The 23,817-nt window shown below is 40.0% G+C and overlaps 1 protein-coding gene and 2 long non-coding RNA genes across 6 annotated transcripts; 2 read left to right on the top strand and 1 right to left on the bottom strand.

The window, feature by feature from the left end:
• Positions 1-6: 6 nt before the first annotated feature.
• On the top strand, positions 7-2,499 carry LOC147800234 (uncharacterized). The gene is made up of 2 exons (XR_015426356.1): positions 7-666; positions 1,210-2,499. It is a non-coding gene; the product is annotated as an uncharacterized LOC147800234 (long non-coding RNA).
• A 1,415-nt stretch (positions 2,500-3,914) lies between these two features.
• On the bottom strand, positions 3,915-17,405 carry LOC147800235 (betaine--homocysteine S-methyltransferase 1-like). 4 transcript variants are annotated; one of them, XM_087140937.1, is made up of 9 exons: positions 17,063-17,402; positions 12,798-12,930; positions 12,351-12,478; positions 11,589-11,783; positions 10,755-10,902; positions 9,304-9,498; positions 8,520-8,650; positions 6,508-6,602; positions 3,915-5,867 (listed from the first exon to the last, which is right to left on the bottom strand). In XM_087140937.1, the coding sequence occupies exons 3-9, from the start codon at positions 12,432-12,434 to the stop codon at positions 5,777-5,779; spliced, it is 939 nt and encodes a 312-aa protein (XP_086997063.1). In that variant the 5' UTR covers positions 12,435-12,478; positions 12,798-12,930; positions 17,063-17,402; the 3' UTR covers positions 3,915-5,776. The 4 variants fall into 4 exon arrangements, 2 of the variants coding, with proteins under 2 accessions (XP_086997063.1, XP_086997055.1); XM_087140929.1 differs by having other exon boundaries at positions 17,022-17,402; XR_015426349.1 differs by having other exon boundaries at positions 5,814-5,867; positions 6,508-7,218; positions 17,022-17,405.
• On the top strand, positions 9,476-11,840 carry LOC147800236 (uncharacterized). Its single transcript, XR_015426357.1, has 3 exons — positions 9,476-9,529; positions 10,388-10,626; positions 11,689-11,840. It is a non-coding gene; the product is annotated as an uncharacterized LOC147800236 (long non-coding RNA).
• Positions 17,406-23,817: the final 6,412 nt, after the last annotated feature.

A 23,817-nucleotide genomic window follows, 5' to 3' on the forward strand; every position in this document is an offset into this window, starting at 1 on the left:
TCTGAGGTGGGTTATCACCCCCCAACAATCAACAGATTCGCATAGGAATCAAAAGATTCCTATCAAAATAGTATGCAGGATGACAGTCAAAATCAAAGTCATTGCAAGGACGTAAGATCAAATCACTTTGATGTACATTTGACACCTAAGTAAGCATAGTGACAATTGCATCAATTTACTACATTGTCTGTGGGGAGTCCTGGCATAAGACTCTCGTCAGCTGTAAATTTGACAGGTCTTCAGAAAAGGGAATAATTGCCCTGTCATCTGATAAGCCTTTACACCTGGAGAAATTTTCGAGTGACTGGTATGCCAAACTGAGTCAACTCCTGCCTCATGTGAAATCTAAAATACTTAACTTTGATTGCAGCTTGGCAGTGATATTGTTTTGTTCCCTGGAACTACTCCCTCCAATAACGTCACACTGGCGCTCCCTGCCATAAAGGGGGCGGACACCATCCTCCCCCAGCATGTTGTGCCGCTTACATTCTCCAAGGAGAAGCTCCAAGGTATGCCAAGAACTGCCTGCCATAGGGAACCCTGCAGCGGCAAGAGGTGCCGGGCCAGCAGCCCAGCAGATCACACAACGTGGGCAACGAAGCGATTCACCAACAGGATGTAGTGAATTTAAAATTTGAGAGGCCACGTTTTTGATGAGACTATAAAGTATGCTCTTGAATATTTAATCATGATCATGAATAATGTAATATTCAGATGAAGTGTTGTCCTTCTGGACCAGTTGCATACAATGACACGCTTCAGTCAATCCACAGAAACCAGGATATGTTAATATATGTCAATGGTGCATGTATTTAAGGTACATGCATCATCCCTTTGCTAAGGCCAGGCCCAGAGAAATTTCTGGTTTGTCCACTGTCACCTACAATACTGCACTGTGTTATGTACAAACAACCATCTCAAATCTGCATCAGTGTCAGTAGAGTCAGCCAAATATGTAACAAACAGATTGAATAGTACTTCATTTAAGACACAGCCCAGTAAAATACCAACAGAGAGTCCCCGCTCTGCCTATTTTTTTTGAGAAGTTGCTTTGGGACATTCAACCCATAACCATGTTGGGACTGTGTTTTTGTAACACAATCCAATTCTCTTTTGTTCAAGGAACGTGCTCTTTTTGATATGAAAATTCATCCAACATGTCAAAGGTTGCCTGCCTTAAATCACCTATGCTACTTCCTTCGACTGCAGATCTCTTACTTCGAGGTTATCATTCCCAGGCAAACTAGATCAAGGAAGTCATTTTGCACTTGGAAGTCATCCTTTGGTGAGTTGATAAGCGGTAAGACAGGAACTGTTCGATGTGGATGCTGGAGCAATTGTTGAAGATCATGCACTGTGAAGGATTTGGGTTCGTTTAGCAAACAACACACACTACAAACAGTTTTTGATCCAGAAAACGAGGAACTATAGAAAAAGTAAAACAAAGATATATTGCATGCACTTTCGAATTATTTGGTGGTAGCTTAAAATTGGTGTCAGTCAATTGCCCCTTTATCTGTGTTCTTTCTGATGATTCATCCAAATGTGGGAGAATGAATTGTCCTCCAAGAAGTGTATGACTCAAGTTATTACCACGTTAGGTAATATCAGGACTTTCTTTTCTTCATTTGTGGAAGACTGAGACACAACGCAATAGGGCATAATGAAAATGGTCAATGCACCTGATAAGCAACAATTCCTCTGTCACTCTTCACCACCTGAACAAACATTTGTTAAATCGTTTTTGGACCTCTGGTTTTTAAGGGGAAAAAATCCCACTTGGCTCCCCATTCCGGACTCAAACTTAGGTGAACCACTAGGTACCTGTATTAAGCACCGCATGGGAACTTCGCCCTTTTCAACTCCAAACCTGCAAGTCAGGATTGCCAAGCATCGATCAATATGCTGTAAAAATTTGAACATCGCCCTCTTGTGCCCACATGAGAAAACAACTTGAGATTTGTTGACAACATGATACTAACTCTTAAAGAACTTTTTAGGGGTCGAATGGCTTCAACAATGGTGACAAACACAGTCCCCCTCCGCAAATATGTCCTGGATCCGCCCCTGCTGCTTCCTTTTAATTCTCAGGTTCCCAAAATTAAAAAAGTCAACTTGGCTTTCAATTAATTCCGCCGATTTCTAAATAAGACCAGGTAAAGGTAGTTTGAGTACCAGGAGGACATTTCCTGAGAAGCACCCAAAGTTTCCGGAGATGAACAAACTTGTTCTACTGTAGACTGACATACATTTCTCGAATCAGCATAATTTTCTACTGATTTTCCTTTCATTTCACAGAGCCTAGCTTGAGTCTTAAATCAAAATATGAAGCTTGATTTTGAGTACTTATACCAGTATGTTTAGATTACAAATTTAAAAAAGTTTTCATTCTAATTGTTTTAGTGAATGTTAAAGTTTATTTTGTATTTGCACCTGATAACTAGCAAGTCTGTGTTGGTCCTGTCAATTTCATGAATAAAATGTTATTTTAAAGAGGTATTTTAGGCTAGTTTTCAATTTGGAAACCGTTAGGTATGTTTACAGATTTCCAGTACTGCGGTCAAGGCCAAATTTACATTAGGCCTGATCTCGAAATAAAGGTCCAAAAATAGACCCACATTATTCAACTGAGACATTCTCAGACATGCAGAGTCACTGTGACAGTGCAGATGTCTTGCCTATTAAAGTTCTATCACAGGCAGTCTGTACTTTGGAATACATTCAAGTACTTAGGTTGATAAGAGAAATGCCAAAGGTCTGTGGTTCTCAAGCTTTGAAAAGCCAGCAACCAGCTACTGTACAAGACATGGAAACCTGCGTCTTTCTCTGACTGTGCATAATGCACTCGACATTACCTTTCCGACTATGTAACTCTGGTGTGAGGCAGAAAGTTTGAATGGACTTTGGAGCAGTAAAATCATTCTCAATTGAAAACCTTGGGAAGTAAATGATTCTTGCCGAGTCATGCGCATCAATGTGCATAAGATTTGAGTTAGGTGCTCTTGCTGTGGATTGAAATTGCTGTCACAATTCCTTTATTTCTTTATCATCTGGAACTAAACTTTCCATACCAGTTTCTTACATGTGCATACTCTTGAGAAAACAGCTAAAATCTTGACAAGACTTCTTCATTTAAACAGAAGATATGAAAAATATGAATCCCAACTTTGCCTCTATTTCCAGTCTGAGGATCAACATTAAAAGGAGTAACCTGAACTGCCAGGAAAAAACTGAATCACATCTAGGAACTGAAGATGTGTGGTTTACTGGGAGTCTTAGGCAAATATTGTTACTTCTTCCAACAGAGGGAGCCTCGACAGTTTTGGAAGGATAGAATAATAGCCTCCGCCACTTTATTCATGTCACCATCCACACTTCGGGATGTAGTTTTATAACGAATGCAGCGTTATCAAACCTTATTGGTTTGAAATGGTTTGCAGCAAGCAGCAACCAATGCGATGTTGAATTGCTATCTTAAGAGCCATGACAGTAAGTTTGTTGATACATTGACATACCATCTCTGGGAGCAACATGTTGTAAGAAGTTCTACTTACTCAAAAAAATCTCTGGTTCTGGGCTAACAACCCTCAAGGGTGCTGACGTCTTCCAGACAAACCCAACAGCTCATGTCCTTGGTATTATTTTATCCAGACAATCCGAATGAAATCTGGCAGACTCGGCTGGGTCTAAAGATACTTTGAAGGCGTGACTGTTTTAAGAATGCGGGAGAGGAGTGCGACGAGTGAATGACATTATACACTGAATTCTGATGCTTAAATTACCCTTTATTACCCCTGATCTCTTAGTAATACACTTCAGCAGTACATACATTATGGTTAAGAGATGTTTCCTCAGTGTAACTTCTAGCTGCAGACGTGCTTTGATAGAAAAGAATGTGACACAGTGCAGCACAGTAACATCCGATCCATTTATTGCCTCAAACTTCAACATTTAACAGTTGTGCGTACTTCGACCTCACACACTTTCACTGATGTTCGCAAACAATCATTGACGTTAAACAACAGAATTAATGACCGTCCACGATTATTCCCGATATGTCCACGATTGCCAAGCGAGTTCAAAACATATTGGAAGCCTTCCAAAAAAAAGTTAAAGTATGAACAAAAGAGGACAATAGGAACGTCCACGATTGCCCAAAAAAACATGTTTGACTGGGATCTGAATAAATCAAAATGGGCAGTAATGCCCGCCTTATTATGAGGAAGTAATTGATAATGGTAATTTTGGGGGATAGATTCATAGCATTTGCTTGCTATGAATTTATTTGGCTTAAAATTCTGCAGCGACCTGATGTACTGAGTATGCCAAATTTCAGGACAGAGACAACACACCAAAGTTCAGTTTTGAAAGTGCTAGATTTGCCAAACCTTTGCTGAAATCAAGACTGAAACTTTATCCAAAGTAGTAACTCAAATATTTATACCCACTCATTATAAACAAGTAAATTAAGCTATTTAAGGTTAAAAATCAATCACCGGAAAGTTTACTGTTGATTCACAAACTTGGTTAGGTAATGAATAAAGTTATATAACTAATTCCATAAGAAGCAAAAATAAATCCAACCAGAATATCAGATTTGTGAAACATGTAAGTAGACAGAAAACATGAGAGGCAAATAAAATGTGACAAAGTTGCTTTTTGTGGTGTTGTTTTTTTTACAACTTATTGGATTTCAAGCTGTTTACTCAGAAACTGGTCTATTCTGCCAACTGCCATTCTCAGGGGGGAATCCAGGGAGTGTTAGCGAGTTTGTTTCTGCATTCAATTGGGGACCCTGAACAATAGAGGACAATAAGGTCCCCGATTGACAGAGGGTCCCCCATTGACAACTGTGTACAAAACATATGGGTGGTCTTCTAAAAAAGTTTAAGTACAAACAAAAGAAGAACAATAGGAGGTCCCCAGTTGCAGGCAAATACACACTTGGTTGGGTGGGTGGGTTGGTATGAGTGAGAGGTTCAGGCCCCTCAGAGATATTTTGTGTTTGATTGTTACGGATAGGACACATATATAAGTATTACATCGTTACTGATGTACGAACAACAAGTCTTATAGAAGGTAATTTTTAGAATTCTCACCATAATTGTTATTCATTTTTTTTGCGTCAGGGTAACCTTAACCCACGTCTCGATCTGCAACTTCTTCCATATTGTTAATTAACAAAAACAGGCAGGCTAAGAAAAAGGTGACACCAAAAGAAGCATCCAATACCCCAAAATACACATGTACACTCTGATTCATGCATTGTAGTTTGTGAGACGACAAATACGGCAATAAAAAATAAAGTAAAAAAAAAAAGGAAAAGAAAGAAAAGTTAATTATACCAGCCAATACCAAAATCCCTTTCCCTTTTCATAAAGTGGCGTTATCATTCTCCTCTTATGCTTCCCAAGTTCTATTATAGATGTGCTTTGAGATGCTTATGTTAAATCTATCGCATCAAGTATACAATGGGCCATCATCACTGTATCGGTTTTTTGACTGTCAGCGAGACTTTTGTTCTAAACAAAGTACAGGATTCTTTGAACTTATGACTTTTCTTGTGGGTTTTGTTTTTGATAATCTTTGTAAAGCAAGAATGTAGTTTGAAGATGTCTCAAGCATTGTGTACGCTCAAATCCTGTTTCTATCCTAAAGGCAAATCAGCAAGTCGTCATACTGAACTTGCCTAAAAAGTGACAGTCATTCTCAAGGAACTCTTCTTTGGAAGACTCTTTTCTGTCAAACAAACAATGAAACTCATGTTGCCATTCCATCATTGATCCGTCTTGCTCTGCAGTGTTGCAAACGTTTGGAGTTGTCTGCCTGTGGATGGTGTGAGATTGTCCCAGTACTCCTTGTCTGTCCTGAGAATCGGAGGAAAGATGGGAAATATTCAGTTTTCTATGGAAATATTCAGTTTTCTATGAACTTGCACTTTAGGAGATGTGCAGTTGGGAAATATTTCGAGTTAGCTCATTGCTGCTTTCATTGGACAGCCATTACTGTGAAGTTAAACACGTCTGTGAAGGCACATTTTTTCCCTCCAATAGCGTATCAAAACACTGCAGAATTATCATAATATCCATTTTCTTGGACAAGTTACAGTCAGAATTTCCTTGACACAGAAGAAAAGGCAAAAAAAGGCAGAAAAAAAGGCCAAAAAGTCACATTTCTCCTGTGCCAAGGGCAGGATGAATGTTGAAGGGAAGTGTAACAATTTCCAACTTCAAAGAACATAGAACACCATAACTGGGGTGGAATCTCTGAGGGGGGCAACCTGGGGTGCATGCATTTCTTCAAGGGGTACGAAATGCTAATCAAGTGTGGCTTGTACATTCAAAAGATTCAAATGGGGGCATTCTGAGGGGCAGAACTTGGCAAGGGGGGAAGAGGAGAGGGCGAGTTAGTAGTTACACCACTTCGGGTGCCTACCTCAAGTTTTCTTTGTTACCATAATTACTTAGCCCGAGAGGGGGGAAACAATGTGAGGTTTTGCATACTTACTTTACCAAATAAGAGGAATTGTTGCTCACTTTAAGAGCATCCCACGGTGTCACGTTGTAAGCGGCAGGGGGAAGGCCTCCTCGCTCATCAGACAACTGCACAAAACCAATTCAAGATATTGTTAAGGAACAATATGCTAATGTCTCCATAAAACCCAATGTACAGAGCTGTAACGATCAAAAGACGGGCTTATAACTAAAATATTAAGTAGAGACTTAATGAGCATACATATCTTTGCTCAACGATAATTTTTCTGATGCCTCATACATAATATTTGACAGCCCGACTCATGTACTGTTCATTAACCATCAAGTGCCAGATGCTATTGTAGCGGAAATTAGTTTACTTCCCGTATCTGCTGACTTAACTTACTTTTGTTGTTATACGAAGAAACTCCTAATGCGCATGCGAGCTCCTACGTCATGTTGTTGCTTTCATAATCTTCAAGTTGGGCGCCTCTGCTGTGCACGCATTACGGTGCAAGCAGTAAATGCACGTCGGTGCGTGTTTTAGAGATTAGTTGTTCGGCGCGCTTTATCTAAGTCTTGGGCATGCGAGTATTACTCGTTTATGCCTAGTGCACGTTTAGGAGTTCTTTGCAGCCCAATTTAGGCAGCGCGAAATTTAATTCGTTGCCAGGTACGCTGAACTTCGGGGTTTGTTTTGTTTTTGTTGTTATTGCTCGGACTCGGACTTGTCAGATTGCTGCTCCTGCCGACAAAGAAAATACTTGACACTAGGATCAAGGAAAGAAAACCAATCCTCGGCTGTTTAAACCCAAACGACTATTAGCTTGGGGGAATCGCCGCACTTGTTCATCTCCAGTAAGTTAAAGGCAAATTCTAATCATTTTACGATATAACTGTGATCATTTCGACGGGCTTCCCTCACAAATACTTAGTGGAGTGAGAGGTGCCTCCAGGAGGTCCTACATCGAGGTGCCTCACTATCCAGTGCGCCTCCGGAGGTCTCCCTCCGATTGGCGGTGCTCGCATACAGAGTGCCCCCAGATGAAGTAGAAGCTTGATTACATTTCGGAAGTCATAGCCTTGACATTCATTCCGCCGCCTTCATTCATTGATTAGCATTGTTTCTTTGATGTTCAATTAAATATTGTTAATTGTTATTGTCTTGAAAATACTTGTTTCCCGGTGTGTTATTTTGTTCATCTGTCTTGCCCTTAGACTAGGATATACTTTCCTAAAACGAATGTCCCCGCAAATTGCATTCTGCCGCTCGAGTGTAATTTGTTTAAATAAATTTCTAAAATAAGCGTGAGTTGGCAAGAGCCGAGAATCCTCAGTGCCGAGCGCCGAGCGAGCCTGCCCGACTGCTACACTATTTTTGCTGTTTACCAGGCGACCGCTTAAGTTGAAAGTGCACCAGTACCAAGCTGTCGTCTGGGAACCGTTCATGGAACAGTTGCAAGGATGCAGCATGCACATGTGACAACAACCCTAGCTATGCTTCATGCACAGTAATCATGAACTGACACCAGCACATTTTAGCTCCTTTTGGTAGTTGAAATCGATAATTCAAAACTTGATCCCCATTTGCTTTGCCTCAAGAGCTTAATACGTCAAGGAGCTACACTCAACTATTCACCCTTTACTATGTTACACTGGTATACTGCAACACAGCAACTTAATAGAATTGGAAGTAACTAAAAGCAATTTCTACAGATAAGAATATCCATGAGTCAAGGTATGTTGGTAATTTCAGAAATGAGGGGTCCAAAAGTGTGACATTTTGGTGTCCCTGTTACATCTGACCTTTGTTATTTGACATGGCAATATCGCCGGAATTGATTTCAAACTATTACCATGTGTTTGGCAGGTAATTTGCATTAATTCATCACTCTTGGAAATTAGAAAATGTGTTCTGAACTTACAAAGTTATATGTCAGATGTGACAGGGACAAACACAAAATGGACCCCTAATTTCTGGAATGACCCATACACAGATGCCACTGCTGTGTCAGGAGGTCTTCTTGATTCACAAATCAGATTCACCTCTGTTGCTATGGCCCGGATGTGATGCGGCTCAAATCCACAACAACCACCAATATATCGAACGCCTAGTTCATAGGCTGCCCTGGCATAATTGTGGACGTCAAGACGAGATATGGCACGAGGCTCCATTGCTGCAAACACACAGAGGAATAACTGTTTAAAAATATTTTAAAAACCTAAAAACAACCAAGATATGTTGCAGTTTCTGAGGAATTTCAAACTGCATGTCCTGCTTCAGGACAATGTGCATGATGGAAAAAAAGGCAGTGGCTATGGTTATGATACTTTTTGAAAAGGTTCGTGTCTACTTCTGCAGTACTGCCTCAATCTACACTATTGGAAATAGCAACCAGACCAGTAAGTAACAAACTGATTTCAGACCTTCCGTCCCTTTAAAAAAAATCCTAGGGCATAACTCTGCAAAAGGGAAAAGAACAATTTGTTCATAAAGTAAACAAAGGATTTGACTGATTGAAACAACGGAAAACAGAAAGAATGAAGGGAAAACAGATGATCAGAGATGGACTCCAAACTGCTATTTTGTACATAAAAAAAACGTGCTGACATCATCAAATCTCACTGCCCCGAAGATGTCAAAGCATTACACAGATTGGCCAAAGTTAATGTATTAAAACTAACGAATAAAGGAATCACTTCGGGGTTGATATAATGATGGAGAAAACACACCTCAGTAACAGTTCTGTTTTGCAGAATCCTAGAGGGTTTCAAAGCATTAATGAAGTGTGAAGTGTGAGTCGGAATAAATACAGAACTGTCTGCTTACCATATGGCCAATCTGGCAGTGCATTGTAGCCTCTCTTATCGTCAACGTAACCAGGCTCCTGTGTGTGGAAACCCAATGGCTGCACCATCAGGTAAGTCTGGAGCCCTGCCTCTTTCAGGCCTTGCTTCATCAGGGCGACAGTCTCCAGGCAAATAGTCGGGTCATACATGCAATTTATGCCCACAACACTGGCACCTATGTATGGCAGAGTAAAATCCAGAACTGAGTAAGTGATCATCTGGGACGTTTTCTGTCAGCCAGGGTTAAAAATTCAGGTCTAACTGGCAAACATCAATATATTTGGTTTGAGGATGGGGAAATTAGGTGATGTCCTCCAGGTACCGCAACCAACACACTGTGGTGTCATCGAGGGCTGTGAGGTCTGCCTCATTGCTAGGGGAGCGGAGGAATGCACACTTGAAGATAATATGGTGCACAGTTTGCGGCTCAGTGGAGCCACACAAACACACACACAGGCTTTTGAAATGCAAAGCCCCCAGTGATGCTTGTGTGGCAGAGCCAGAAATGTTTATGTTATTAAGTACACATTTTTACATAGAAGTAGTTCCCCTTTAAAAATGTTTAACTTTAGTTTAGAGTTGTTGATTTTTTTTTCTAGTAGTGTGCCCCCCTGTTTATTTGTTTAAGCCCCAGCTTCCCCCTATATAGAGTTGCCATGTGGTCTGGTCACACTCAGTGTAGCAGATCAGCAGAGACCAGTCACCTTCACATGTACCTATGTATTGTTCCTCCTAACTGGAGTGTGGTGTTTCTGCTTGAGCCCTATTCTTCTAGAAGTCAGTGATTGAAGTCTGAGTGTAAACTCATAAGGTCCATTTTACGCACTGTGTTGGGTTTGGGTTTTGAGTCTTTTAAAGTCTTAGTCTCTGGGTGTTTTTAGTCCTTGAGTCCTTTTAGTTTTTTGGCATTTTTCCTGTACTTTTTCATTAATAAATTTTTTTTGGTCCCTTTTTTGAAGTCAACTATTGGTGTCTGAGTCCTTATTAATTCAGTTTCCAGCGACTTTTCCCTCAAAGATCCTTGGTTTAGTTAGAGTTTTTGTTGTTTTGCGAATTCCCCACAGTGTGCTTTTTTCCCTGTTACACTTGCTGGCTCACATCAACCTCCATGTGGTAAACCCTGTGAACACTGTCATCAGTCAGGTGAATGACAAGGACCAGAGGTGACAGAAACATCCACATCTGAAGCACTGTGTCCAATACTTGACAAACTGAGCTATCTCTATGCTATCTGCCTCATGTGCCTTTGACCAACGGATCAGAATGCGGTGTTGGATATCCATTCCACAAAAGTCCAGCTGAAGTAAGCATTCTGGCTTTCTTGAAAACATATTACTTACTTATCTCATTGGGGCTTATATAATTCACGATTCAGATGATTATGAAATTTGGGGATGGTGAGTCACATCTGCATTTAGTAATGAATGTTACCTGCTTTTGCCATTCTGACGGCACATTCCTGGGGTGAACAACCAGAAGCATCACCCGTCGGAGGTATTCTCATAGTACAGGCCACAGGGACGCCAATCTCAGCCATAATCTGAATTGCCCATTCAGCCTCCTCTATGTTGATGAAAAACTGTCAGAGGACACATTTGGGTAATTCCAGATATTAGGGGTCTAAGTTTTTTTCTGTGTCCCTGACACATGTGACATATGATTTTGTACGTTCAGAACACAACTTTTTAATTTCCAAGAGTGATGAATGAATGCAAATTACCTGCCAAACAAATTATAATTTGAAAGCAATTCCGGTGATATTTCCATGTTAAATAACAAAGGTCAGATGTAACAGGGACACAAAAATGTCACACTTTTGGACCCCTAATTTCTACAAAATATCCATATGTAAAAAGCATTGGGTTTGTTAAGGTAGCCTTGATATTTTTCAACTACAGTTGAGTTCTGAATCCCTGAGCGGTCAAAGGTTAACTTGAAAATCCTCTTGAAAAGAAAGATTTAATTAAAGATGTTAAATTCTACATCTGGATTTAACCATTTCTGGCTGAGTATATCCCATCTTGGATATTGATACTGTACTTTAGTCTTGACTAAAGTACCCCTGTAGACTATGCATAAATAATCTCTTATAAATTCCCCCACTATTACCTTAAATACTGAATTTGCTTCAAGATCAAACTAGTTATGGTATTTTGGCTGAATGGACACTGTTTGATACAATGTGGTAAAAAAATGGGTGAAAGAGGGTAAAAACTGTGTTGTTGATTACCATTTGGAACAAAATAATTCATACTGTGCACGTACCTCGCCTAGAAGGAAATCAACCTTTTTCTCCTTAAAAATTGCCATCTGCTTCTGAAATTCATTAATTACATGCTCCTTGCCCTTCTTAAATGCAATGGAGGAAACCGGTGACACCGAGCCAGCAACCAGGGCTCCGCCCTCCTCTGCCACACCCCTTGCAAGATCTACCGCAGCGCTGTTGATGTCACCTGTAGTCTGGAAAGGAGACACAAAAACAACACAATGGCAAGAGAGCATATTAAACTGTGGGACTTACTAGTATTACAGAAAAACCAGAACAGAAAAGGCACAAACAACTAGGTCAATTAACTTAGTTTACACATTTCCTTCGTTTCCTTTTGAATTGTCAGTGAAAGACAAGTTTATATTTTTTTGGCTGGAAAAGGAAAATTGGCAATTGTAGTTTGACTGCACTAACTGATCTTATTAAGCCTGCCTGTAAGAGATCACGATGTCACTGTAACAAGATAAGAGTTTTCCAAGAATTTTGAACATACTCCTTTGTGTACAATGACAAAATCTACAAAGTGTGCATTAAACTGTCTCAATTTTACTGAGGCTTAAATATTCTTGATTTCACAATGGATCTTTGGATTGTCCATTGAGGGTTACCCTACCCAACTCAGGAAGAGTAACCCTCACTGTAGAGGTGGCAATTTTCTTTGTGAGGAAATTTGATGGACCGAGTTGTGGGGGCAAGAAATCGCCCCCATAATAACCATTTTTCAACCCCCGTGCACTCCCTACAACTATGGTGCTCACCAGATTCTTCATTTTCTCATCATTGCGAAAGGATGCCACGTGCTGGAGTTGCCAGTCGGATGAGTAGAACGTTGCTGTCTGCATGACATCAGCCCCAGCTCGTAGGTACTCTCGATGCAACTGACGAACTGTTGCACATCAACAAAATATTTCTAAAAACGTCTTGCAGATAATCAATGGAATCTTGTGGGGGCGTGGTAGTGTATAATTACATAAGCTTTAACAATGAAGACTTATACCTCACATGCACATTTGAAGTGGCCCTAATATTTGCATTGAAAGGCAGTTACACCTCTATGGAGGTAAGATGAGAGATCTGCATAACAGCCTCTAGCTGTTATGCAATTGCAAGGTTGTTGCTGTGCATTAACCTTGGGAAAAATAATTTTTTATCAGTACACTTTTTTTCTGCTAGTAAACTGACACATCCGCTTTTCAGCTAATTACCTGCTTCGGGATACAGAACACATGCCTCAGGGGTCCAGGCAGCAGCAGAAACGTAGCCTCTCCGCTCCAGTAAAAACACAAAACTACCATCGCCAATGATCAACTCTCCTGCAGCCAAACGCTCAAGCAATCCCTGTAAGAGGTAAATTAACAAGGTATATATGAATAAAAACTTTTTTTATTGATGTGAAGTTAGTTCCTTGTTCCTTGTTTGACATTCAGTGCTGAACAAGTAACCGTTTGATATTCCAATGTCGAATAAGTAACCGTTTGAAATTCAGGGTGCACACCCCTAGAAATGATGGAGTACAGAATAGACAAAAAAAAAATCGAACGCACCACCACGCATATCCATTCACATGTACCTTATTTACATGTACATGCCCTTTCACAATGACACAGAACTCTCTCACCAGGAGGCAACCCTGGCCATAGGGTTTTGGTGGTCAAACAAACTCGGAAATGTAGGTGATTTTTTTTACGGCACTATAATTATTTGAGAGAAAAACTGTCTCTTCTATCTGCTGTTTTCCTATTTCAGTCAATCAAAATCATATACATCAAGCCCATGTACTGGGTCTTAACCTATATTCAAAGTGTTTCTGTACACTTTGGAGACCCAGCTGCCTCCATTTCAACCTTGGACAATGCAGTCTTCAAGGGTCACAATGGCTTTGACTTAAGTCTTGTCGGTGCAGTTATTTGCTTGCAAACAAGATAGGAAAGCGAATGCATCACATCACTCTTTTCCCATATCCAAATGAAATACCCAAACCCCATGTCCTGCCTAGAGATTACATTGAATCTGATCTCACTGTTTTCCTCAATCAAGTTGACTCCTTGCAACATGTGGCATGGGCTTTTCCAGGGTCAAAAAACCTCAAACTTAGAAAGCGCAGTTTGTATTTTGTCCCTTTTTGTCCTGAGCAGTTGCCAAACGTCAAAAGGTTACTTGTTCAACATTAAGGGTTGAATGTCAATGAGGTATTCAACTACGGTAACTCCACACTGCCCTTTTTTTGCATTCTGACAATCCCTGTGCCCATTTGCTACCTACACATTACCACGTGTGTAATAGATGTTAAAGGATACACAGTGGCTGCAACCAGTATGTTTTAATAGAAGCCTTCAAAACGCACCTTTGTGTCTCAGTTAATCTTATTTTCAACTTTTGTTTCTTTATTACAAAGGTAGTTTACAACCTTTTCGGTTTTTATGTTAACGAGTATTTCGATTCATGAGTATTTTGATTCATGAGCAAAGCTGTGCTGTCATCCCAAGAAGAAAGGCTCTATGTCACATTGATTTGCACTAAACTGCATGTACATCTTCCCTTTATGACTTCAGAGGAACAGCACCCTAAATTTTCCAGGAATTGGCTGATTGTTTCAAAATGTGCTTTTCAAATAGCATTTGCCTAATAGGAATGTAAAAGAATTTTCATATAATGAAAAAGTACAAAGTTCCAGAAAAATTGCATCTAAGAAAACTTCATTCAGTCTACTCTTAAATTCCGGTCCAGTAAAATTAAATTGAGACTAAAAGTATTTCAAAGATATAAGTTTTGATTTTCGTATCAGGTCATTTTCAACATGGAAAACAGGAAAAACCTCTTTGTGTGATTCCTCCATTTTCATTTCAAGTAAGATAAAAGAGAAAAATTGGTTTGATTTTCTTTTCCTTTTTTTATTTAAAAAATGAAAGACGCCGGAAAGATTTTCACACGAGAACATTACTTAACATCCTGTTCACATTGGACTGGCCCAATGGCTTCAATATTTTCATGTTGTAACATTTAAAGACATTTTATCATTTTCTGATGACTCATAAACACTGCAAAGGAAGATCAGTGATAACTGAACATGGAACTCTTACCAAAATGACTTCTTTTTTTTGATTGCTGGCTTTTTATAATTTTTTAAATAAAAAAATGACAGAACATAGCGTACATGGAGCCATCGATATGCAGTCTGTTTCCCGTATGACCTGTGTAATGTGTGGCGCATGGCAAACAGTTTCTGTGCTACTCTGGCCCCGCCAGTTAATTTTATTCTGTCAGACTGGTATATGCCGAAATTTTTTTTTCAAGGAAATTTTCCTTGAATCAAAATACATGTAGTTCAGAAAGTGGCGGGGGAGGGGGGGTGCACACTTGAAAATTTTAAGCAGCGTAGCGAGTGGCAAAATGCCAGCAAATTCATGTAGTAACTAGAGCTAATGTACTTCAGGAAGCACGGATATATCAGCCGTGAACAGCTTTTGGAAATGTTGAAGGTGCACACAAGTTGACTACTGGAAAGTCCAGCTTAAACATGGTCATTCCTCCTGCCTATGCAAATGGTGTCTAGTGTGGTTCTGGAAACAGGCTTTGCACAGAATTGGCTACATATTAGAGGTACGGACCAGATTCAATTTTTTCATCGCTGCACGCGTGAGTGTCAGGGACACCGCGGTACACTGCCGTAATAGCATCAGCGAATCTGTCTATTAATAGTAGCATATACATGTAACGGGCAACACATGTTGGCCAGTGGCTGGTTAGCAAATGTGTGTTGCTGTGTGAGGCTACATACATGTGGTACATATACATTCACGGAGCTTGGCTGAATAACTTAGTAGAGTGACCTCCACGGACCACCACTTGACCACAGGCTGAATTCTGTGTAAACTGTACAAATAATGCTTGCTGCAGAGATGAAAACGATCAAGTTTTATATTTTGACAACCAGTACAAAAACATTTTGGAAAAAAATGACTCCACTGACCATTAGGTGACCATCAGCCGAATTCTGTTAACCACCCACATGGTGTTTCCTGCAAAGATGTAACCGCCCTAATTTGAGATTGATTGAGTAATGACTGGGGTGAGAAAAGTTATGTTGTATTTTTAATGCGAATGACCACTAGTGAGCACTTGGTGACCCTTGACCCTGTACACTGGTCAATTAGGACAGAAATCGTGCAAAGGAAGATTAGTTTCAGATGTGGCTGAAATCGGCAAAGAAAGGTGGCAGATACCGATAGATATAGCCAAACTGGCAAGTATTCGACCATGCAATGAAAGAAAATGATCCCTGATGACCATTAAGTGACCAGTTGCCAAATTCTGTGAACAACTAATCTGAGGCTTGTTCCAAAGCTGTAAATGATTGATTTTGACCGTGGTTGGACCAACACTGTGGGGGGTGGAAGCAATTAGTTATTTTGAAGAAAAAGACCACTGCTGACCGATAGGTGACCAGTGGCCAAATTCTATGAACACAGTTTAGGACACTAGGTCCAGAGATATTATTGACTAAGTTTGACAATAATTGGCTCAAGATTGTGGAAGAAGGAATTCGCAGTTTTGAAGAAAATGACCACTAGTGACCACTAGATGACCACTGTACAAATTCTATAAACAAATTTTAGGAGGCATGGTCCAGAGATGCCACTGACTGAGTTTGACAATAAGTGGACCGAGGTTGTGGAAGTAGCATTTAGTAATTCTGAAGGAAAATGACCACTAGGTGACCACTGGCCAAACAGGCTAGCGAGCCCAGCTAGATTATGTCCAAATTTGGCTGAAATCCGTGAATGAATTTGGAAGAAAGAAAGTGGACGATTACAGTTCTCAGTGCGCTTCGCACGGCTGATATGTATGCGCTGTATGCCCTGCACGGTCGTATCAATATTTACCACGGTCCTTCATGTATACTATCTCTAGCAAAAAGGTAAACATTTTACACTCTCTCTCTTCACACCAAGATTGCAAGGGTAATTTTACCGATATAAACCCCTACATGCTGTTTGAAGATAACAGACAGACCACGAACTGTCCTTTCTCTATGGACTGACCGACCGAGTGCCCGCCCGCCATCACTAGGCAGACACTCCCTCTTATTTTAATACATGATTTACATGCAGCGTACAAGTTACAACAATACTAGCGATCTTTAACACGTGTAATAATGAAAACAATACGCCGGCCATAATAATTAGTAAGCTCCAGACCACTTCTAAAATTTTAGACACAAAAAGGGCTCAACAAATGACTTTTAAAAATAGCCGCCCGACAAGGCGACTTAGAACTCGGACTACAGGTATTGAGTACAGCTGCGGAAATTTTACGCTAGGTGCTATCATATCTCAGCATGATCATAATGCCGGTCTTCCTTTGAAATAACTCATTTTAGTTTGTGTTATAAAGCTAATGTACGATCACAATTCCCATTTACAACTCACTTTTGTCATTCTGCTTGGGTGACCGTAAAGCATTAACTCACACTGACTCGGTGCTCGGTGATCTGCACGTTGTTGAGGCGGACGGCTACGGTCGTCTCTTTACTTTCTATGCGTGGCCGGATAATCCAATGTCCTTTTTTCACTCAATGAAACCTCAGGCCGACGCACTGAACCTTGAAACGGGTCGTTGCTTTCTGTGCTTGAACAACCCCGTCAGGCCACCACACCGTGCGGCCTGAGCCCAGTGTCCTGCACGACCCAAGGCCGGTCAAGGAATTGGCACATATGTCCAGGTCTTGGCGGCTCGTCACTAGTGAGAGATTTCGTACGGTACGGGGGCCGGGGGAGACTTCACGGTTTCGTTCTACGTGCATCTCTGTATCTCGTGCACAATAGGCAGAACACAAATCGCTGCATGCATTCCGTGCAGGTTGAATTAATAAATTCCCACTTGCTTTATTTTCTTTGCGGGGGGGGGGGTGGTCGTCATGCGGTAAGATGGCTCTGTAGAGGTGCTGGTCACCTGTTCCATCTTGCCAGTCACTGGCTTTTTAGCATGTTGTTTTTTATACCCGTCATCTGATTGTTGTGTCATGTCAAATGTTTTATGTATATGTTTTTAATGTATTAATTTTTCTTGTCTTGTTTTACAATAGCCAGTGGAAAAGTGTAATCAAATAAAATAAATGTAATTGAAGTATACAAAAGGGTTATTTGCTCGCGGTTTGGTCCAGGCTACAGTTGGTAATCTTTGTATTTAGGACATTAAAACCTCTACCTAATTACGTCTACATTTTTGTTTCGCTTCATTGAAAAAAAATGGCGTGTCTGCCGTCCCGTAGCACTGTTCAAGGTCCACGAGAACCACGAACCAAATTTTTGAGGGCAGGGGAGGGGAAATGTTTCGGGGGGTGTCAAAAATGTCGGAACTTCTATTGTAACTTTCTGTGACTTTTCTGAGGGGTGAGACAAAGATTTGGGACATTTTATTTTTACGCAGGAAAGTGAATGGTCACTCACAATCAACTAATTCTGATTTCCCCATCCCCAAATAGTCCTATTTCTATGGCCCCTGTTGGCCTCCGAGATCCACACTGTATCAGTCCATATGGCTGCTAGGCCACATCTTCATATGGCCTGGCATCTGAATACACACATTCTTATGATCTTGCCATTTTCGTTTGTCCTGTTTTCCTTGTTTTTTCAGTGAACCAAATGTATTGAGATTTGGCATGGGTCAACGTCCTCAAAACATTCAAAGGCTTCGCTTTTTAAATAGATTCCAGGATTTAATAATGTCACAAAAATATTGAGGTTTACCTGAGATTTGTCTTACAGCGGGCAAGAATTTACCATTTTGCAAGCGAGTTCAGTCTGGATTGCTTAGGGAATTAAAAAAGATACTTCTTGCACAAAATGCATTTGAGTAAGTCTTCTCACCTGATTTGAAATAAATGTTTGCACAGTCTGATGAGGTTATGTGAGTTAAGCAGATTAAAGAGGAGCTTCAAATATTGAATGGTGTAGCTTCCATTATCGTGTCAATATTGTGACTGAGTTTGGTCTTAATTAGCTCAAGGTTTCAACTTGAACAGATGGCTGTAAGCTCGTTATTAGCCTTCTGTATCAGTTAAGAAGGTAGAATTTCCTGGTTGGACTTTTCCCCATTTTTGAGGAAATTAGACAAAATTTGTATGTTCAAAAAGGAGGCAGGACTGTTTAATTTCAGACTGTTTGAAGTTGATTTGGTTGTGTTCTTATTAATTGATCTAGGAAGAAGCTGGGAAAAACTGATTTGTTTTGAATCTGTTTTTGTCCTCAGCTGACACGCTTGACACAACGATTTCATTTTCATTCCACTGTTTCTAAACATAATCAAATGCAATCCTGTCCGTGTTGCAGTGTAATCCTTGTCAAGTAAAAAGTTGACAGCCAACCATGAAGTGTGAACAAAGCTCAAGTAAATATGCACAAAAGTAAAATAAAGAAATCAACGGAAACTTCATGTTATCCTATTTGTTTGATGAATGAAATTATTTGAAAGGTATTTGGCCAAGTCCTTTTGTCCAAAAAACTTCGTGTACAAATACATGAAAGTCTGAAGTCATCCATTTAGCTGTAAAGTAATGTTTGATACAACACCAGTCCCTGTCTGTTGGCTTCAACATCAGGAGCACCTTTGATTGTGTCATTCAGGCTTATAAATACCCCATTTGACCACAAATACACCCACACAAATAACTACTTCATTTGCCATAAATTTACCAGAAGACCGTACATTATGTGTCGATATCGTGCACACTGCATTGCATGCAAAGGCCAAAAATGGTGTTTACTCATTTGGATGAAGTAGGGGGCCTACAGCCATCAGGTGCACCATAAGAACGCACTGCCTGCAAGCACGGACAATGATGTTTCCTGGCAGTTTTTACTAAAGATCGTATAGCGCCGCAAAGCGGCGCCTTCGGCGCTATACGATCTTTGATTTTTTACTTTCAAATGAAGCGTGGCAGCTTTGAATCAGTTATTTTGTTGTCAGTGTGCTTTGTCAAAAATACTTGCCCTTTCAGAGTGAGCGATTCACAGTTGGAGATGGATCCATATACATACCCAGGGTCAGATCGGGGGAGGGGTGCATGCCCCCTTTTTACCAAAAACAATAAAATAAATAAATAAAAAAGAAGAAAAAGGACAGAGAAGAAAAAAGTGGGTCATCCTTCCTGAAATTGCACCATAGAGTGCCTGCAATAAAAAATGGCTCTGGCCCCGGTGGGGGGGGGCATAGAGGCATTTTACCATTACTGCTTTAGTTCATGCCCCTCCCCTTTTCGAAAATCCAGGATCACGCCCCCCTCCCTTTGGAAAATCCTGGATCCGCCCCCATACCACATGTACCTGGCATTTAAAAAAACCACATTTTAAGGGGGCCAATATCATGTATTTTACATGGCAAATGACGTGGGGTGGCTTTGAATCACCTCTTTCTTATAGTAGTCTCTGCCAGCAAAACCTACTGCTTCTATAGTATGCTGCATTGTGTGGCTCATGGCATCAGGAGGATGATAAAGTGCAAACTATGAAGCACCATAGAAGCATATTTACAGCCACGACATGCTCAATAGGTGATGCAGGGGGCAGGCAAACAGTATCCAATTATGCTCGAGAAGAGAGCGGTTTCCATCAACACTGAATGATTCTACTGCATAATGTGCAACAGTTTTAATAAGGCAATGATCGCTGCTTGGTTATGCATTTCGGCTTTTGTTTTATAGATTTACGGCAGATTGTTTGGATAGCTAGCAATTTTTGGTATTCAGGCCATTTGAACTACAAGAATTAGCATCTAGTTAACTTGATTACCTCGGCCATCTTGGTGAACTATAAAATACACTAGCAGGCAAGCCAGTCCAAATGCAATTTTCTGATCTGCATAATTAGGACAACATTTGATTATAAATTCAAAGGGTAAAGGGTATAAACCACAGACTGCTCAAATTGAAATGTCAAGTTACAATTTATTATTTCTATACCCTGCTGACAAAGTTGAAGGGTCATACTGTTTCCTCTTCGCTCGTCAATGGGTCGGTATCTGTTAGGGTGCATGTATGTATCTGGTATACTGTTGTCAGTGTGATGAGAATTGAGAATTACTTGCCGTGCATGAACTTCAAATTTGGTTTGTTGATTGATCCTAATAATCCAAAAAAGTCAAAGCTAAGTGTGACTAAATAACTCAGAAATAATGCAAATCTTGTCAAGGAATCTTGTCAAGGGATAACTTGAGAAATATTTTGCGTAGGCCAGCATTTTCTTTGTTTGTGATACAACGAACATAACATTAAATTTTGCAGTGTGTCTGAGGGCAGGAATAATTTAAAAAAAAAGAAAACTTTCAAGTTCCATTTTTTCCCCTACAGTTAATTGTAGGGGAAATCCATTGCATTATTTGGAATCGGGGGTTCATAGTTTAATGAAAAAATGTTGGTCATTTGAACTTCAAATATGTGGCTCTTGCAATGACTTGGTAATCTCACAAGCCTATTATTGCATTTCAAACTAAAATGTCATGGGTGAGGGTCACAATGGAGAAAAGCACAAATTTTGTTTGTGAAATGAAAATTAAAGTTGATCCACTACTGAATCTATCATACCATGGCCTCTTGGCTTTTGCATTCTAAAGTCTGATTAAAAATTCCCTACTTTGAACCTAAATAAAAACGCTGCTCTCTTATGAGACAGCGCAATCTGTGTGTGACAGCAAATGGATGTGTATTGGACTGAAGGGTCTTAATTCAGGGGGACCATTTTAAAAATTGCTGAAACTGATGCTTGAGGCTGAAGATGGAGGCACACCCAAAATTTAGCAACGTCCCACCGACACTTCAACTGCAGCGAGTGCCTGTTTTTTAGGTAAGTATTTTTGGACTCCAGATTCAGGGCACACATAACTTGTGTCCGGCTTTGCCAAAAATGACCATAACGAGACCGATGATGCAGCAGTTTTTGGCTTTTGTATTGGGTGTTGTGTAAATAAGTTGTACATACGAAGTAAGGCAGATAAAGATTTGGCCTGTTGTAGATTACAGCAGAATTATTGACACTTATTTTACACATCTGTTAATATAGTATTACCTTAAAGTCATCTCTCTGAATTGCATTCAACCAGATCCTTCCATTTTCATAGTATAAATGTGTATACAATGTACGTGGGGGCATATGTGTTGCTCCTCGTTTTTACAAAGCCAAATTTTGTTCAGCACAGGATGGCTAATACTGAAAACAAATGTTTCCTAGCTCTTATGTTTATTTCTTCTGTCAGCAGGAAATGCCGACTACTGGAAGAAGCTGGTTCCGGTGACAGGATGATCAAAATGATTACAAATGTGACCTATCAACCTGTTTCATTGTGGAATGATTTTTGTCTTGGAGTCAGATGAGACAGACATTTTGGTTCTAATTGTAGATTGACCCTCACTGTGTTTTAAAATATGAGATTCTATGGAGTTGTAATTGCATAGATCTCAGGAGTAATGGTTAACCTTTGTCAGGCACACTCACACCTATTCCCCACCGTCACAAAAATGTATTTATAACCAGTATTTAAACTTAAGAAGTTGTGAGGCATTTTAAGCTGATAAAGAGTATCAATAGGGTTGTGATATTATTATTTTGCTCACTGAATCTTAGGATGTATTCTGTACCATCTTTTCAAAACACTGTCCTTGTGTCATTGTCTTTTATCTCTACGCCATTTCAAAATGTTGGCTTAAGCACTCCAGGATCCCAGGATAAGCAGTACGTGTTTATTGATGGGCTCGGGAAAACTCTTTTCTTGAAGATTAGACTATAATATTAAAGATGGTAAATGTTACGTGGTGTCCAGAACAGTCATGGCTGTGCTCAATATAAAAATATTTCACAGGTGGGTGAGTAACCATAAGCACAGTGTCACTTTAGTTTTTTGTGTGCCTTGAATTTGTCCTGCTTATAGAATGAAGTGTTCGTGCAAATCCAGGCACACTGGGGTCCACTCTGAGAAATGGTGACTGGCCAACTTTGTATTTGTGATGATATGTACATTAGTGCTTGCACCCTCCTTGTTGACACTATTATGCAAGGGGAGCTTATCACTGGATTGTAATCATTGGCTAACCATGGGTTGTAGCTCTATGGGCTAACAGTAAAGCAAGTCCTGATGGTATGAAGTTTGTTTTTAAATTAACTGATAAGGAGGGGCAACAGTCAGTTTTGGGGCCATCTGTTGGGTCTTGTGCTTGCAAATGCACAGTGGGTTTTGTTGCTTGTCAAGTTACACATCCAAAAGGATAAAAAGCAACTTTTAACGCGAGTAGCATAGAATTTGATTGTACATAAATTGCTGGAGAACTTTTCAAATTGTGAAGTTTTTCAGGACAGTCAGACAAGGTGTTTCCCAGACCAGGGACAGTTTTTTGTCCTTAATAAAACAAGTGATGTTGTTCAAGGACAACAATTTCTCAGGCCGAGTTGCCCATACCAAACCTGCTTCAGTTGTGAAGATTATTTCTTATTTAATTAAGCTGTGTTCAAGACAAATCAAGTTTCACTGCATCTCAGTTCCATACTCTTGCAAAAGAGCATACATTTTTTTTCTGTGTATGTGATGAGACAGGGTGGACAAGTGATTCAAGCTTTATGTTTGTACAGTCGCAAAAATCAACTGCCAAAAGAAGCAGGGTCAAAGACAAACACTAGCCTGTTAATTTTCATGCATTGTTTTCAGCTATTCAAACGATTTAATTTGAATTTTTGAAATGTATTTTGACTATCGTAAGACCAAAGGTGAAGATTTCTATTGTCAGAGCATGCGACATTTTTAGGATCTAAGGGGAAATTTATAGTTTGCCAAAGTTCAAATTTGACCAACAAATCAAATTTATTGGTGCTTTGACTAGTAGGAAATGGAAAACTTGAAGTTTAAATTGACCAGCAAATAACATGGATTACTGGTGCTTTGGACCTACAGGCATTGCGAGTATAAAAATGGAAAACTCAAAACCATTGGGACAATCTGTATTTTAACACGTTTAAATTTGACATATATGATTTTCTTTCTCCACTGCATGATCAAGAAAATCACGAGGGAATTGTAAATCTATAAAAAACCCGAGAGGGCAGCATGACACACCATCAGTCCACACCCCGATGATCAGCTGTATGAATTGATTTGGGGGTAATCAACGCTGGATTTACCATCCCGGTTTATGTGAAATAAGATGAGTTATAACTTTGACAACACCCAACAATACCACAGATA

This window comes from Acanthaster planci, linkage group LG01 (genome assembly GCF_054643075.1).
Source record: "Acanthaster planci isolate LZ-2023a linkage group LG01, COTS_SCS, whole genome shotgun sequence".
NCBI classification, from domain to species: Eukaryota; Metazoa; Echinodermata; class Asteroidea; order Valvatida; family Acanthasteridae; genus Acanthaster; species Acanthaster planci.